The sequence below is a fragment of the Felis catus genome, chromosome D1, assembly GCF_018350175.1.
Source record: "Felis catus isolate Fca126 chromosome D1, F.catus_Fca126_mat1.0, whole genome shotgun sequence".
Taxonomy (NCBI): Eukaryota; Metazoa; Chordata; class Mammalia; order Carnivora; family Felidae; genus Felis; species Felis catus.
The window spans coordinates 22561045-22578673 of NC_058377.1; the positions used below are offsets into that span (position 1 = coordinate 22561045).

At 36.4% G+C, this 17629-nt stretch overlaps 1 protein-coding gene across 4 annotated transcripts in view; it reads left to right on the forward strand.

Moving 5' to 3' along the window:
* Window positions 1-17194, forward strand: part of CHEK1 (checkpoint kinase 1) — a 32777-nt gene extending 15583 nt beyond the window's left edge. For all 4 annotated transcript variants that reach the window (XM_011286426.4, XM_004001334.6, XM_045038501.1 and 1 more), the window contains exons 6-13: window positions 3366-3554; window positions 3995-4099; window positions 6871-6966; window positions 10881-10989; window positions 11180-11357; window positions 11622-11753; window positions 14468-14569; window positions 16319-17194. In XM_011286426.4, coding sequence (XP_011284728.1) covers window positions 3366-3554; window positions 3995-4099; window positions 6871-6966; window positions 10881-10989; window positions 11180-11357; window positions 11622-11753; window positions 14468-14569; window positions 16319-16414 — 1007 coding nt within the window. In that variant the 3' untranslated portion in view covers window positions 16415-17194. The remainder of the gene's footprint in view (window positions 1-3365; window positions 3555-3994; window positions 4100-6870; window positions 6967-10880; window positions 10990-11179; window positions 11358-11621; window positions 11754-14467; window positions 14570-16318) is intronic.
* The last annotated feature ends 435 nt before the right edge of the window (window positions 17195-17629 follow it).

The following is a 17629-nucleotide window of genomic DNA, read 5'->3' on the forward strand; positions in this document are numbered from 1 at the left end:
TGGACTTTATTTTTCAGCCTTTTCCATTGTATTTATAGTGTAAAAATCTTTACTTTTAATGAAAACTTTAAAAAAAATTCAGGCAGGGGGCCCATCTGGCTGGCTCAGTCAGTAGAGCATGTGACTTTTGATTGTAGAGTGATGAATTCAAGCCTCACATTGGGCATAGAGCTTACTTAAATAAATTCAAGCACATAAAAAATTATATAAAACATATAATACATATTATAATAAAATAAAAATACAGCAACCACCTGTGTAACAACTTGGTTTAAAAAATTAAACATTATACATATGTATACCACTCGAAGCAGTGGTGTTTATAATAGCAAAAAACTGGAAACAACCTAAATATCTGTCAACAATAGAATAGATAAATTATGAAATGGATAATTTATAGGTACAAGTAATGACATGGATATAAGTTTCATAGAAGTATTTATACCAGTATGATTCTATTTATAGGAAGTTCAAAAATATGTAAAATAAAACATATTGTTTATTTGGGAATAAACAAATATGGGAAAAATTACAGAGGAAAAAAGCATATTAAAACCAAAATCAGAATGGTGGTTACTTATGAGAAGGTAGAGGAAGAAATAAATTGAGGGAAGTAATTACAGGGGATTTCAAATTTTTTTTTTTTTTTACATTTATTTATTTTTGATAGAGACAGAGCACAAGTGGGGGAGAGGCAGAGAGAGAAGGAGACACAGAATCCAAAGCAAGCTCCAGGCTCTGAGCTGTCAGCACAGAGCCCAACGCTGGGCTCGAATTCCCAAACCACGAGATCATGACCTGAGCCGAAGTTGGACGCTTAACCGACTGAGCCACCCGGGCACCCCAATTAATTACAGGGGATTTCAAAGGAGATATGAATGTTCTTAAATTGAGTATTGGGTAAATGGGATATGCTCACATCCTGCATATTCTGTAAACATTCTTTTGTTTCTATTCAATATTTAATAATCTTTTTTTAAAAAGATAATGTTACTGGGGCACCTCGGTGGCTCAGTCAGTTGAGCGTCCGACTTCGGCTCAGGTCATGTTCTCACGGTCTGTGAGTTTGAGCCCCACGTCAGGCTCTGTGCTGACAGCTCAGAGCCTGGAGCCTGTTTCAGATTCTGTGTCTCCCTCTCTCTGCCCCTCCCCTGTTCATGCTCTGTCTCTCTCTGTCTCAAAAATAAATAAACGTTAAAAAAGAAAAATTTTTAAAAAATAAATTAAAAAAGATAATGTTACTAATATAGTCCAAGTCCTGTGTATGCCTTCTCAAATGTATTCCCTTTTCTTTTTCTCAGAGATAACCACACTCCTCAATTTAGAATTGATTATATGCAGTTCTCTAACCTGAGTGTTATGTTGCAGACATAAGGAAACAATAAAATCTGAGGAATGCTACAGTCATCCATTAGTATTTTCAGTGATTAGTAACATAGAAGTAACTTGGCACTCTAACTCTCAGTGGTTTGTCAAGATTGTGTCATGTATAGCTATTAAAAGGATAATTACAGTAGCTACCTCCCAATTCAAATATAGGTAAACGTTATCAATGGATTATATATCATATTGTATGTATATATATATATATGTATATATATATATATCGTATATATATATATATATACATATATATATATATATATATATATATACACCTGATTTTAAAGAATCAGTCCCCTATTTTAGGACATTTAAGTTGTTTCTAGCTTAGAAAATGGAACAGTGATGTCTGTTCTAAAGTTTTGCGCAGTCCCCGTATAAAACTTGGGTCATGTTATAATGGATATTTGCTATGGCCCTTGTCCTTTTTTTTCCACTCATACCCTATTCCATGTCAGAACTATAGATAGACCTTTTCTTTTTTTTTTTTTTTTTTTTTTTTAATTTTTTTTCAACGTTTATTTATTTTTGGGACAGAGAGAGACAGAGCATGAACGGGGGAGGGTCAGAGAGAGAGGGAGACACAGAATCGGAAACAGGCTCCAGGCTCTGAGCCATCAGCCCAGAGCCTGACGCAGGGCTCGAACTCACGGACCGCGAGATCGTGACCTGGCTGAAGTCGGACGCTCAACCGACTGCGCCACCCAGGCGCCCCAGACCTTTTCTTTTTTTAAACAACTTACCTACATAGTTTTCCTTTCATACATGTGTAACAAGATTTTACCATTTCTTTATTGGATATTTAAGCTATTTACAGATAATACTGCTAGGAATATTCTTGTGTTTGTGAATTTGGGGGATTATTTCTGTGTTTGTGTTCCTGGAAATGGGAATTGCTAGTTTAAAATTCTTTTTTAATGTTTATTTATTTTTGAGATTGAGAGACAGCACAAGAGGGGATGGGCAGTGAGAGGGAGACACAGAATCTGAAGCAGGCTCAAGGCTCCAAGCTGTCAGCACAGAGCCTGACATAGGGCTTGAACCCACTATGAACTGTGAGATCATGACCTCAGCCAAAGTGAGACACTCAACCGACTGAGCCACCGAGGTGCCCCGGGAATTGGTAGTTTAAAGAGTGAATATTTCAATTTTGACATCTTTTGATAGATTGCCCTCTAAAAAGGTTATACCATTTGACACCTTGATAATAGGGTGTCTTCCCTCACTCCTAAGATTAGGTTAGATTCCCTTGCTATAAGATCTAGTAATATCCTATGTTTTCATAACTTTCCCAAAAGTTGTCTGTTGTTAATCTTCTTTAGTAATTCACTTACCTGCATTGGCTAGCATAGCATCAGTCAGTTGTGGTGGATATTCACTAAGCACAGGGTAAGTTGAAAGTTCTGCTTCTGGTTTGTGTGTGTTAAAGATGAAGTTAGAGGAAATTTGCCTTTCTGGTTTATTTTCTGTGCGTAGTTCCTCCCCCTTTTCTAAAGTTAGCCACTTTGACACGAAATTTTAACTGTTTGTGGATCTTTAGTTTTGGTATGTCTTTACATATTTTCTTCCTGCTCTGTGGGTTTGTTTGCTGCTGAGAAAGTTGTACCTGGTTTGTTATTGATGTCTCCTTCCAGCCCTTTGTACAAGTTGATGAAGGACTTGGCTGTGCTTTCAGCCTAAGACTATAGTGCTCTTTTTACAGAAGGACAGCCCCTTTTGACTCCATTGTCTTTAACCTGGTCCAAACTGTTTTGTGTATTGATGATTGTTCTTTAGTTAATAGAAGCTCTGAGGCCTTTTTCTAGGTTTAGCTAGGTGAAAATGCCTTTTATTTCTTTTAAAATGTCTTTTTTGTCATTTTAAGGTAGAAAAGTTCTGCAAACTTGAAGTAATGCAAAATTTCCAGTAATGCTTAATTCCTTTAAGTATATCTATCTACAAAACATCTTTATTAAGTGCCATTCTTTTTTCCTTTGGTTTAGATAACCTCAAGATCTCTGACTTTGGCTTGGCAACAGTGTTTCGGCATAATAATCGTGAGCGTTTATTGAACAAGATGTGTGGCACTTTACCTTATGTTGCTCCAGAACTTCTAAAGAGAAAAGAATTTCATGCAGAACCAGTTGATGTTTGGTCCTGTGGAATAGTACTTACAGCAATGTTGGCTGGAGGTAAGAGCTTTTTAATCATGACGAAACTCCTGTCTATGGAAAGCCAGATTTTTTGTACCAAAATAAATAAAACAAACCAGGGGAATCCATATTTATATGATAGTATTTTGATAGTAAGCTTATTTATAACTAAGTTGGAACTTTTAACGTCAAAGCTTTTTAAAAATCAGTTTTATGTAGAGCTACTAAATGAAATATCACAATAGCAACCTCTTTTAAAATTCATGTGAATAATTTTGGAAAGAGTAGGGCAGAAGTAGTTCATCTGTCTTTGAGGTGCCTCTAAAATTTCTATGAGTTAGCATTCTTAGTTTGAAAACCATATTGAATTAATTTGGAGGAAACATTTAATGGATTTGTATCACTGATTATTTTCCTTTAAAATCTTTACTATATAATGACATGAACACTCAGAAAACTGGGACTTGTTTCTTTTTTAGAATTGCCATGGGACCAACCCAGTGACAGTTGTCAGGAATATTCTGATTGGAAAGAAAAAAAAACATACCTCAACCCTTGGAAAAAAATTGATTCTGCTCCTCTAGGTAACTGGGTTATGTTGATTGAAAGCACTGATTTCTTGGATAATGAAGACTAGTGCTGTTTGAAATTTTTCTTATAAATTTTTTCTTTTTAACTTTTAAATAATCACATAAATAGTCTGTGATCCTTGCAGATAGATTAGAAAATAACAATTTTTTAAAACCCTATAATCCCAGCACTCAGCACTCGTCAATAGTTTCTATTAATGTTTCGATATATAGTTCTACACTTTGTTGTAAAAATAAATAGCAAGTATATGTTTTTTGTATATGTATATAAGTGTGTGTGTTTTTACAAAAAATAAGATCATACTACACATGCTATTTTATAACCTGTTTTTTTTGTCTTAATGCTATAGTCAAGTACATTTTTCCATGACTATAGTTGTAGGTCTGTGTCATTATTTATAAATGAAAGCTGTGATGGTATTTTGCTATGTGGATATGTCTTACTATATGCATCCAATTCACTGTTTCAAAGACTTATATTTAAAAAAAATTTTTACTTATGAAAGAGATCCAGTGATCATCCCTGTAATGCACATACTGTAAATCATTTAATTAAAAAGCAAATCCAGAAATATCAAGGATGTATACAGGTTTTTTGTTCTTTTTTTTTAAATATTTATTTTGAGAGAGAGAGAGAGAGTGAACACATGTTTGTGAGAAGGGGCAGAGAGAGGGAGAGAGAGAATCCCAGCAGGGTTTGCACCATCAGCATAGAGCCTGGTGTGAGGCTAACCATGAGATCATGACCTGAGCTGAAATCAAGAGACAGTCGTTTAACTGACTAAGCCACTTTGGTGCCCCTAGGATGTATGCAGTTTTTAATTATTATGGTTTACTTTGCCAAATTACTTTTCAGAAAGTTTGTACAGCCTCATTGGTTTATATTTTACCACAGCCTCATTGGTTTATATATTTTTATTATTTTTTTTTAAATTTTTTTTTTCAACGTTTATTTATTTTTGGGACAGAGAGAGACAGAGCATGAACGGGGGAGGGGCAGAGAGAGAGGGAGACACAGAATCGGAAACAGGCTCCAGGCTCTGAGCCATCAGCCCAGAGCCTGACGCGGGGCTCGAACTCACGGACCCCGAGATCATGACCTGGCTGAAGTCGGACGCTTAACCGACTGCGCCACCCAGGCGCGCCCCGGTTTATATATTTTTAAAAATATTTGATTATTAGCTTTTTGCCTGTTTTTGTGGATGGTTTATTTTACTCACTTTTTGGCAGGGAGGTTTTCTTATTACTTTGAATTTTTTAAAACATTAATGTCATTAGATCTTTGCATTTGTTACAAATATTTTTCACAATTTGCCATGCATTTTTATTTTGTTTATGCTATTTTCATGTGCAGAAGTTTTATATTTTTATTTATTCAAATCTATTATTTTGTCCTTTGTGGTTTTCTGACTGTATTGTTATGTTTGGCAAGGTCTTCCCCACCCCTAACTTTAGAAGAAAATTCCTGTGTTTTCATATGTGTGGTTTTTTTTTAATGTTTATTTTGAGAGAGAGTGCGAGTGGAGGAAGGGTAGAGAGAGAGAGGGAGACACAGAATCTGAAGCAGGCTTCAGGCTCTGAGCTGTCAGCACAGAGCCCACAGTGGGGCTGGAACTCAAAACCATGAGATCACTACCTGAGCCAAAACCAAAAGTTGGACATTTAACCAACTGAGCAACTCAGGCACCCCTTAGTTTATTTTTTATGTAGGTTCCATGCCCAGTGTGGGGCTTGAACTCATAATTCTGAGTTGAGGAGTTGCATGCTTTACTGACTGAGCCAGCCTGGGGGACACCCCTCATTTGTGTTTTTATACCTTCAGTTTTTCATTTAAGTCTTTGGTCCATTAGAAAATAATTTTGGGAGGAGGTTAGAGCAGGAGAGAACAAAAGCATAAGAGACTCTTATAAACTGAGAACAAACTGAGGGTTGATGGGAGGTGGGAGGGAGGGGGTGGGTGGGTGATGGGTATTGAGGAGGGCACCTTTTGGGATGAGCACTGGGTGTTGTATGGAAACCAATTTGACAATAAACTTCATATATTGAAAAAAAAAAGAAAATAATTTTGGGGGTGCCTAGGTGGCTCAGTCGGTTAAGCGGCAGACACTTGGTTTCGACTCAGGTCATGATCTCACGGTTCATGAGTTCAAACCCTGCATTGGGCTCTGCACTAACAGTGCAGAGTCTGCTTGGGATTCTCTCTCCCTCTCTCTCTGCCCCTTACCTGCTCATGTTGTCTCTGTGTCTCTCAAATAAACAAAAAAACCTCAATAAAAAAAAGAAAATAATTTTGGTTTTGGGAGATGTATGAGTTCTTTATCAAAATAATTAAGGTACTTTAGGATGACAGTTACTTATATTACTATCTCTTAAAAAGTTACTAGAAAGTAATTTTTCTTTACAAAACTGTGTGAATGAGGATGTAACTTGACATATTGGCACACTGGAGTTTGGTGTTGAAAATGGATGAGGATTTTTAAATCTTTTTGTTAATGTTGTCAAGTGGGGAGAAACATTTCCACCTGGTTCTTGCTTTACTTGTTTGCAGACAACTGAGCATCAGATCTGGGAATGGCGTTCTCAGATACAGACAGTAGCAAAGAGCAAATGCATGAAATTAAAGCAATAATTAAGTAGCTTTATTCTTTCTCCTCCCTGGAAATAATATTTGGATATAAGGAGATCAATAGAGAATATATTCCACAGTACAAGTTTCTAATTTGCATGTCTCTTTTGTAAATGTTGTCTTAATATTTTATTTTTAGCTTTGCTGCATAAAATCCTAGTTGAGAATCCATCAGTAAGGATTACCATTCCAGACATCAAAAAAGATAGATGGTACAACAAACCTCTCAAGAAAGGTAATATCCTTAAAATACAAGTATTTTTTTCTGTGAAAGAAAAGGCACTTGCATTCAGTATCAAAAATCAACAATACAGGATACCTATGGTCTCTGTCCTTATGTAGGTTATAATGTGTAGTAGGAAAAACAGAAATACAAAAAATAATTTTAAGTTTGTTAATAAAGTGGAAAAGCAGAGTACTATAGCTAAGTTTTTGACCAAGTCTTAAGTGACAGAGAAGACTTGTCTTCCTGAGGAAATCACATTAAATCTAAGAACCGAAGATTAAAAGGGACCTAGCCAGATGAGTACTAGCAAGATGAGTGGCAGATTCTGAACAGAGAAAGCGACATTTAGAGAGTCTTAGAGTTTGGAAGGTGATACATTTGAGGAACTTGAAAGAAGGCCAGTATGGCATGGACCATGTCTGGCTTGTCATTTTAAGTCATTAGTTGTTAGCATGATGTGTGGTACATTGTAGGCTCTCAGTAAATGTTTGTTGAGTAAATAAGTGAATAGAGAAGGGGGAGAGGGAGAGAGGTTTGAAATGAAGTAGATAGTGACCGAAGTGTGAAGGAGGACCTTGTAAACCATGTTGAGGATTTTGGGCTTTAACTTAAGGCCATTGAGGAAGCAAGGAAATGACACGATCGTATATTTGGTTTTAAAAGGTCCTTCTGCCTCCTTTTTTTTTTTTCCATTGTTTTTGAAATTTTTTATCCTAGATGTGAGAAGATGGTACCTTGGATTGGGTTAGTAGCAATGGATTTGGAAGGAAGAGGTAGATGCCAAAGAAACTTACAAACTAGAATTGATAGGACTGGTAATTGTTTATATGTAGAAAATGAAAGAGAATTAGGAATCCAGGATGACTCGTCTGGGGTGACAAACTCAGAAAATGGTGATGCCATTTACTGGGATATAACTTAGGAAAAACAGAATTGGGGAGAAATTTTATTTGGCTTTGGACATGTTGATTTTGAGAAATAAAACTGTCTAGTGTGTGTGTGTGTGTGTGTGTGTGTGTGTGTGTGTGTGTGTGTAACTCAGGAGACAAGACCAGGCTTGAGATGTCAATATTTAGTTGTTTTCTGCAAATAGATGATAATTTAGACTGGTAGATGAAATTAAGTATATGAAATCTTAAGGAATGTCAACATTTAAGTGGTAAGTAGAGGCCAGGGACACAGAAAAGTAGCCAAAGAGATGGGAGGAACATCTGGAGAATATGAAAAAAGTGAGGCCAACAGAAGAAAATGTGTGATAGTAGCAAACACTGTTAAGTGAATTAATAACATGAAGCTTGAAAATTTGCCCAGTAGTTATTCATGATCATGGCAGGAACAGGTTTGGTGAAAGGCTAGGAGTAATTTTACTTGACAGTGCAATGATTATAGTCTAAAAGAGAGATAATGAAGCAGGATATAAGACAGCTCATTCAAGAAGTCTGGCTGTGAATGGGAGGAGAGAATGGCTAAAGATAAGTGAGGAGTTTTAAACTCTTCTCTGAATGTGTCTTTTCCCTTTGTTTTAATTGAACTCAAGCTCTCTCCTGAGAACACAGCTTCCCCTCAAGTGGTGATGTTTTCTTTCCCACACACTCCTACCCTCGAATCTGGGAGTGGGGCAGGCATCCTTTTTGTCCTTCATTTCTACTTTCTCCCTTTTTCTCATATTTCTCCCCTCTTCATTTTGAATCTCATATTATCAGACTACTTCCTAATGTTCCCTCCTTGTGATAATCAGTTTCTGAACCCCCATTTAAAACTCCTGCCACATTGTCACTCTCTCTAACGTGACTCTTGTACATTTTGTCATGGCTCTTGGTGATTTAAATATTCATTTGGATGACCCTTCGAATATCCTGATTTCATATTTCCTTTACCTTCTCTCTAGTGATCTTCTCTTCAGACATCTTGCTTTGACTACTGGCATATTTTTTTTCTGGCTTCCTCCTGTAGTACCCTGACTTCAACAATCCTTTGACCCTACCTAGACTTGAAGTCCATTAATTCTACTTCCTTTTCACTATCTCTTACCTGTCCCCTCCCTAGGTCCTCAGTTCCATCGTCACTACTTTAAATCCCAAGGTCAGTCATTGTAATGACTACTTTCAGCTTCAGCATTCCTGCCCTATTCTCTCTTCATCATGCTTATTGGACAAAACCTAATCCAATTTTTTTTTTAAATTTTTTTTTTTTAACGTTTTTATTTATTTTTGGGACAGAGAGAGACAGAGCATGAACGGGGGAGGGGCAGAGAGAGAGGGAGACACAGAATCGGAAACAGGCTCCAGGCTCCGAGCCATCAGCCCAGAGCCTGATGCGGGGCTCGAACTCACGGACCGCGAGATCGCGACCTGGCTGAAGTCGGACGCTTAACCGACTGCGCCACCCAGGCGCCCCTCAAACCTAATCCAATTTTAATCCAGTTTTCTACCTGCTCTATACTTATACCTGCACAGCTGATTGCACCTGGACCAAAATACACAACAATGTTCACTTTAAATTCAGGATCACTGATCTCAAGTGAGCCCTTAATTCTGCCAGACAATTATAATGCATTTCCCTACTTCTTTCACAACCTCAGTCTTCTGAGTCACATTTGTATACCTTTTTTTTTGTTTTTCAACTTCTAGCACCTCCTTCCCCATCCTCACTCTCACTTCCTATTTCACTGGGAAATAGAAACAATCATAAGGCAACTTCCATAAGCTCCCATCACCATCTCCAGCCACCTAACCAGCTGCCTCTGTGCTCATATATTCTGCTTTCTCCTTTGTTGCTATGAATAAATTGTCTGCTCCAGATATATACTAGCTCTCTCTCTTATGCACTAGGCCCATTTCTCTTTTGCCTACTCAGAGACAATTCTTTTGTCTTCCTCCTGCATCATTAATTTTTCCCTCTCTACTGCTTTCTCATCAGCATATCAGCATGCTGTTTCTTTCCTCTTACTGCCTGATGCATAGTAGGCTTAATAAAATAAAATAAAATATTTGAATGAATTAGTAAATAAAATGTTCAGCTAAATGTAAGTGTGTTTAAATGATTTTGGGACCGTTCCAGTTGAGAGGAGGAGGCTGAAGGTCAAGAGAGAAGGAATGAAGGAGCATCAAGACCCCCTGAGATAGGAGGGCATAGGCTCACGTACAAGTACAGAGATGAACATTTTATGGGAGCATGGAAGAGGGAAGGATGGGTAGCAGTGCAAGTAAATTGACAGATTTAGTAGTGGCAAATTGAGGGAGTTTCTAATGACTTATTTTCTTTGTGCAGTTGGAGATGGTATCAAATGCAAAGCAGTGAGGTGGTGGGGGTGGGTCGTTATGGGAATTTGACAAGAGTATAGAAGTTTTGAAGAGATCATTGTGTAGAAAGAGTATAGAAGTTTTGAAGAGATCATTGTGTAACTAGAGAAATACAGTGTTGAAGATTCAGCTGATGGTAGTAACCAATGAATTTATAGTGGCATCATTTTCTGTATAATGATTATTCTTGGTAAAGCTTTTCCAGGGAGCAAAGAATGTTGGATAGAGCAGATTCATAATATTTATCACCACTGTCATAAATTGTTTTCTATTTTTAAAAATTCTGGTTTTTTAGCTAGGTCTCTTTGTCTTCGTAGAACACTGTTCTTTTACCATAAATGGTACCATTAAAATTGTGGCCTTAACCCCATACTTGGAACATGCTTACAGGTCAGGATTTGTGAAATGTGTAATTTGATAAGTGAGTCCTCATAAGTTTATAATGATCATATTTCTTTTGTAATCATGTACACAGAGCCACTATTTTCCTTATATAACTATTTTGCTTTAAATACATGGATTTAGATGTGGTTTTACTTCTTGAATTTTCCAGTGGGGTTAGTTGAAGAACATTGCTTAGGAGACTTGAAAATATTTGTATTTATGTTTTCTGTTTTTTAGGGGCAAAGAGGCCCCGAGTCACTTCAGGTGGTATATCAGAGTCTCCTAGTGGATTTTCTAAGCACATTCAATCCAATTTGGACTTCTCTCCAGTGAACAGTGCTTCTAGGTAAGATAAATCAGCAAAGATCAAATAGTTGTTGAATGTAGTACTCCCATAAGAAGTAATGCATATATATATATTTTTTTCTTAATAGTGAATGTAATGTTTATTAGTGTGAGAATGGTAATGTGATATAAGAAAGGCCAGATTGATTTTATCTAAAAATATATATTTTCCCCATATCTCAATGCCTCAGTGAAGAAAATGTGAAGTACTCCAGTTCCCAACCAGAACCACGGACAGGTCTTTCCTTATGGGACACCAGTCCTTCATATATTGATAAACTGGTACAAGGGATCAGTTTTTCCCAGCCCACATGTCCGGATCATATGCTCCTGAATAGTCAGTTACTTGGCACCCCAGGATCCTCACAGGTAAGGGAATTTGGTTTTTCAAATAATAATGAAAACCCTCTAGTTTTTTGTCATAAAGCCTTTTTTTAATGTATAAATCTTAGAAATGTATTAACACTTTAACATATACAGATTTTTTTTTTTTGCAAAGGAAGGAAGAATTAGAAGATACTTTGATGTATAAGAATCTTAAGTCACAGAAGAGAATTTTCAGACCAATTAGTTGTGATATGACTGCTTTTGGTGATACCAGATTTATTCAGGTCTCCTCTGTTTGACATGTAGAACCCTTGGCAGCGCTTGGTTAAAAGAATGACACGGTTTTTTACCAAATTGGATGCAGACAAATCTTACCAATGCCTGAAAGAGACTTGTGAGAAACTGGGCTATCAATGGAAAAAGAGCTGTATGAATCAGGTATGTTTCATTGATTTTCCTAAAGAAAAATGTAAATATTTGAGTAAAAAAGATCATTATCAGTATATTTTCAAAAAAGAAACAATTGAAACTCAAAGGATTTAAGTAAAATGTTGTTTACCTTAAATAATATTGAAAGTCTTCTCTGAGGTTATTAAAAATACTGACTCAAGTCATTATTTTCTTAAAAACTACATATACTTAAATTGTAACAGTAACAAAGATTCCCTTCTATGAAAGATGAATACATTAATAATCCCATATTTCTTCCACCTCCCCTGCTCCCACCTACCAGTTTTTGTTGTTTATGTTATTATGGCATATTTGTATCATTGAAATTCTTTATTTTTTTATTTTTTTAAATGTTTATTTATTTTTAAGAGACACAGAGTGTGAGCAGGGGAGGGACAGAGAGAAAGAGGGAGATAGAACTTGAAGCAGGCTCCAGACTCTGAGCTGTCAGCACAGCCCTATGCAGGGCTCGAACTCCCGAACCAAGGTCAGACACTTAACTGACTGAGCTACCCAGGAGCCCCTGTATCATTGAAATTCTAATCTGTCTTTAGGTTTTTCAAAAACTTTAATGTCATGAAAAACAACATGAGGGGAATATTATGTATTAAAGAAGCCTGATAGGGGTGCCTGGGTGGCTCAGTCGGTTAAGCGTCCGACTTCAGCTCAGGTCATGATCTCGTGGTTCACGAGTTCGAGCCCCGCGTTGGGCTCTGTGCTGACAGCTCGAAGCCTGGAGCCTGCTTCCGATTCTGTGTCTCCCTCTCTCTCTGACCCTCCCCCCATTCATGCTCTGTCTCTCTCTGTCTCAAAAATAAATAAATGTTAAAAAAAAAAAATTAAAAAAAAAAAAAGAAGCCTGATAAATAATGTAATACATGATCTTTCACTAGATCATGGATTTAAAGAGGAAAAAAAGCTTTAAAGAGTATTATTGGGATGATTGGAGAAATTTAATATGGTTTTCATATTAGATATTATTTTTGTATCGGTGTCAACTTTCTTGGGTGTTATCATCATAATATCGTGGTTTGTAGGCGAATGTGTTCATAGGAGAAATATGTTGAAGTGAAGTGTACGTCTTCTATAGCTTGGTTGAAAAACTTAAAAAAACACACACAAAAAAGACAAGTAAACATATACTTATCTAGGTTGATAAAATCAATGAAGGATATATGGTTATTTATTGTAGACTCTTTCAGTTGTTTTGTAGATTTGTAAGCTTTCAAAATTAAAAGCTAAGGGAAATTGTTACTATGCAGAAATCTGAGGCCAGTCTGATTTTCCTCTCCCTTGTGTGGGGTAACTTACTTTTTTTTGGTCAGGTAGATTTATTGAGATAAAACTCACATAACATAAAAATCATCACTTTAACCATTTTAAAGTGTACAATTTTGTGGTTTTGGTGTATTCACAAGATTGTGCTATTATCATCACTTAATTCCAGAACATTCCATTGCCCCCAAAATAAACTTTATACTAATTACTGGTCACTCCTCATTCTTCCCTCCCTTCATTCCCTGGCAGCCACTGATTTCCTTTCCGTCTTTGTGAACTGCCTATTCTGGATGGTTCATATAAGTGGAGTCATATAATGTCATATAAATGGCTCTTTGTGTCTGTGTTATTTTACTTAGCATGTTTTCAGGGATAATCTGTGTTGTTTACATTCATTACTACTTCATTCCTTTTTATGGGCAAATAATATTCCATTATGTGGATAGAAGACTACATTTTATTTGTCCGTTTTCCTGTTGATGGACATATAGGCTATTATATGAATAATGCTGCTACATACGTTAAAAAAATTTTTTTTGTAATGTTTATTTATTTTTGAGAGAACAGAGACAGAGCACGAGCTGGGGAGGGGCAGAGAGAGGGAGACACAGACTCTGAAGCAGGCTGCAGGCTCCGAGCTGTCGGTACAGAGCCCAACGTGGGGCTCGAACTCATGATCTGTGAGATCATGACCTGGGCCCAGGTTGGACACTTAACTAACTGAGCCACCCAGGCGCCCCTTATACAAGTTTTTATATGAATTTACATGTGTTTTAGTTTGCCAGGGCTGTCATAACAAAACAGCAGAGACTGGGTGCTTAAACAACAGAAATTTGTTTTCTCATGATTCCAGAGACCGGAGTCCAAGATCAAGGTGCCAGCAGGGTTGGTTTCCTTGGAGGCTTCTCTTCTTGGCTTTCAGATGGTCTTTCCTCTATGTGCATGCATGCCTGGTATCTATGTATGCTAACTTTTTTTTCTTACAAAGACACCAGTCATATTGGATTAGGGCCCACCTAATGGTCTCATTTTTAACTTAATTACTTTTTTAAAGGCCCAGTCTTCAAATATAATCGTATTCTAAAGAGTTAGGGCTTCAACATACAAATTTTGAGAGGACACAATTGCACCCGTAACAATATGTTTTCAATTTCTTAGCTCTATACCTGCTAATAGAATTGCTAAAGCATAGAGTAACTCTACGTTTGACTTTTTGAGGAGCTGCCAAGTAGTTTACCAAAGCAGCTGCACCATTTACATTCCCAGCAGCAATGTATGTGTTTTGTATTTTTCCAGAACATGATGTGTTGTTCTAGTTTTGCATAATTGTGGTACACCAGTGTGTTTTTTATAGTCATTCCTTGAAGTGAGAATTATTATAGATATTTTTGTAATTTGGACTAACCTGATTTTTATTGCCTTAGGTTACTGTATCAACAACTGATAGGAGAAACAATAAACTGATTTTCAAAGTGAATTTGGTAGAAATGGATGAGAAGATCTTGGTTGACTTTCGGCTATCTAAGGTATGTAGAACAGCACTTTTTTTTTTTTTTGAGAGACAGAGTGTGCTGAACTAAAATCAAGAGTCAGATGCTTAATCAACTGAGCCACCCAGGTGCCCCTAGAATAGCACATTTTTTAAAAATACTTTGTTTTGCTTTTGTTAGAGAAGTATTACATGTTCGTTGTAGAAACCTAAAAAATATGAAAACATATAGAGGAGAAAATAAAAATCAAGTTTAATCTTGTCATCCAGAGAGAACAGAGACTTATTTTTTACTATATTATAGTAGTCTTACTACTTCTTTAGTATGTACTATATGCAAATACTCTTATGTAGAGATTTTTTTTTAATGCCATTTATTTGTATTTACATGGCATGTGTAAAATATGGTAACTTGCTTCTTCTCATTCAATGTTATGAGCATTCATTCTTGTCATTCTTCTAAAACAAAGTCTTTTTTGTAGAAAATGTAAATAAGTAAAAATGAAATAAAAGTAATCCTAAATTATGCTACCCACCAGTAATTACCCTGATTATTTTAGAGCATTCTAAGCTTTGGGGCACCTGGGTTGGCTCAGTTGGTTGAGTGTCTGGCTCTTGATTTCAGCTCATTCATGATCTCACCCTTCAGGAGTTTGAGCCCCGTATCGGATTCTGTTCTGACAGCTCAGTGCCTGCTTGTGATTCTCTCTCTCCTTCTGTCTCTGCCCCTCCCCTGTTTATGTTCTCTCTCTCTCTCTCTCTCTCTCTCTCTCTCTCTCTTAAAATAAACTTCAAAAAAAAAGCATTCTAAACGTTTTCTTATTTAATCCAAATACATCTTTTTAATTACAATTATATGTTTGTCAAAATGTACAATATCATTAATGAATCTATCTGTCATAAGTAAGTCTGTGATTAATGTTCATGTACATAGAGTTTTGTTCACATTTCTGGTTATTTCTTTAGAGATTACTCGTTCTGATAGAAGACCAAAATAGCATTTTCTCTATTTCCTGAGAGGTTGTACATGGCTCTAAGGAGGTTGGAGAAATAGGTCACATTCTGAAATTGGAGCTTTGCTGTTAGATGCTTAGTATGGAATTAAATTATTAAGATCCTACTGTAGTGAAATCTTTCTCATGACTGAACGACTGGCTTTGTTGCCACAGTATTTTGGCAAGATTTCAGTGTAGTTGTGTAGCTTAATTTTAGTTTACAAACCCCCAGTGCCTATGGAAAACAGTGACTTAGGTCCAGAGTTACCAATGCTTGAAACAGACAAGCTGCCATTGTTTCTGCTCTCTGAGCCCAGTGTAGTGGGAACAGTGATGGGCCCAAAATCAAGTTGGAATTATTTATGTAGCCATTTCTTCGAGAATATTTGGTCTTCATAAGAAGACCTGAAGGGCTGGGGCGCCTGGGTGGTGCAGTCGGTTGAGCGTCCGACTTCAGCCAGGTCATGATCTCGCGGTCTGTGAGTTTGAGCCCCGCGTCAGGCTCTGGGCTGATGGCTCAGAGCCTGGAGCCTGTTTCCGATTCTGTGTCTCCCTCTCTCTCTGCCCCTCCCCTGTTCATGCTCTGTCTCTCTCCGTCCCAAAAATAAATAAACGTTGAAAAAAAAAATTTAAAAAAAAAAAAAAAAAAAAAAAAGAAGACCTGAAGGGAATTGTAGCTGGACATACCTAAGGATATTTGCCTTTAGTTACCACTAAAGAAAGTTTGATTTTATGGCAGTCTCTTTTTTTGACTTTTTTTTTTTTTTTTTTGGATATTATTCCTAATATAGGGTGACGGATTGGAATTCAAGAGACACTTCCTGAAGATTAAAGGGAAACTGAGTGATGTTGTGAGTAGCCAGAAGGTTTGGCTTCCTGCCACATGAGAGATCCATTGGATTCCTGGTGAATATAGTGCTGCTATGTTGACATTATTCTTCCTAGAGAAGATTATCCTATTCTGCAAACTGCAAACATTAGTCCCTGAAGAGTTGTCTTCCCTCTAGCCAAACATTTTCCAATTCTTTTTGTATGTCCTGCATACAAACAATACCTGTATCTTCACTGTAACTAAAGATTTGGGGAACGAATGGATAGAATTCATTAGATATTTCTTCATCTTGTGTTTAGTGTCTACATGTGATGGAAACCATACTTTGGGAATACATGAGCTTACCAGCTTTTATACCAATGTAATGAAAGATGATATTCTTGCCACATTGTTAACAAAACATTTGGTTTCATCCAAAAAGTACATGTTTCCTTCATGTTGATTTAGTTATATGGATGGATTAGTAATAAAAGCAATCCCTGTAACTTTTGGACAGTAGATTTATCAGCCTATAAAGTGAAGCCAACTTCAAAAAATGTATCCTCAAGATTTGTACTTCTATTTTCACAAGGGCATGACCAAGTATATAAATCTGTTTTTGAATTATAACTGTTAATTAAAATTGCAAGTAGGTATGTTTTTTTCCAGTGTGGTTAATAATATATATAATACTGGTCGGTCTTTCAAGTAGAAGTTGAGCATAAACTCTAATGCTTAACTACCTTTACTCTAAAATTACTATTGCACATTTTAAATATTTTTCTATATTATTTTCTACTTTCACAGCCATATTTTAATTCTTTATTAAAGAAATAAATTTTATTTTGAAAATGAAGAGCTAACTCTGTGGACTTATTGGTGACCAAGCTTCTAGGTGGTAGGGAATAATAGAGGAGGGAGAAAGAAAGAAGCTGTGACAGAAATAGATCTGCTAGATTTACTAAGACTTTGTTTTTCTGATAAAATTTATATTAATTTTTGAATGTATTAGGTTGGGGCCTGTATTCCTTTTTCTTGGTAATTTATAAAATTAATCATCTTAGTCTGCTAAGAACATGAAGTTTTATGGTTAGAGTTTTATCATTATTAGTGTATACTGGTAAATTGTGTTGCTGCAGTATACCCATAGGAGAAATAAATTTGAACCAATAGGTGGCTCTGACGAATTGAGCCAGTAAAATCTCAAACATGAAAGGAATTTTCTTCTTGAGAACTTGTCATTAGTAACTCTCAAAAACATAGTAACTCTCAAAAACAAAGTTATCTCAGG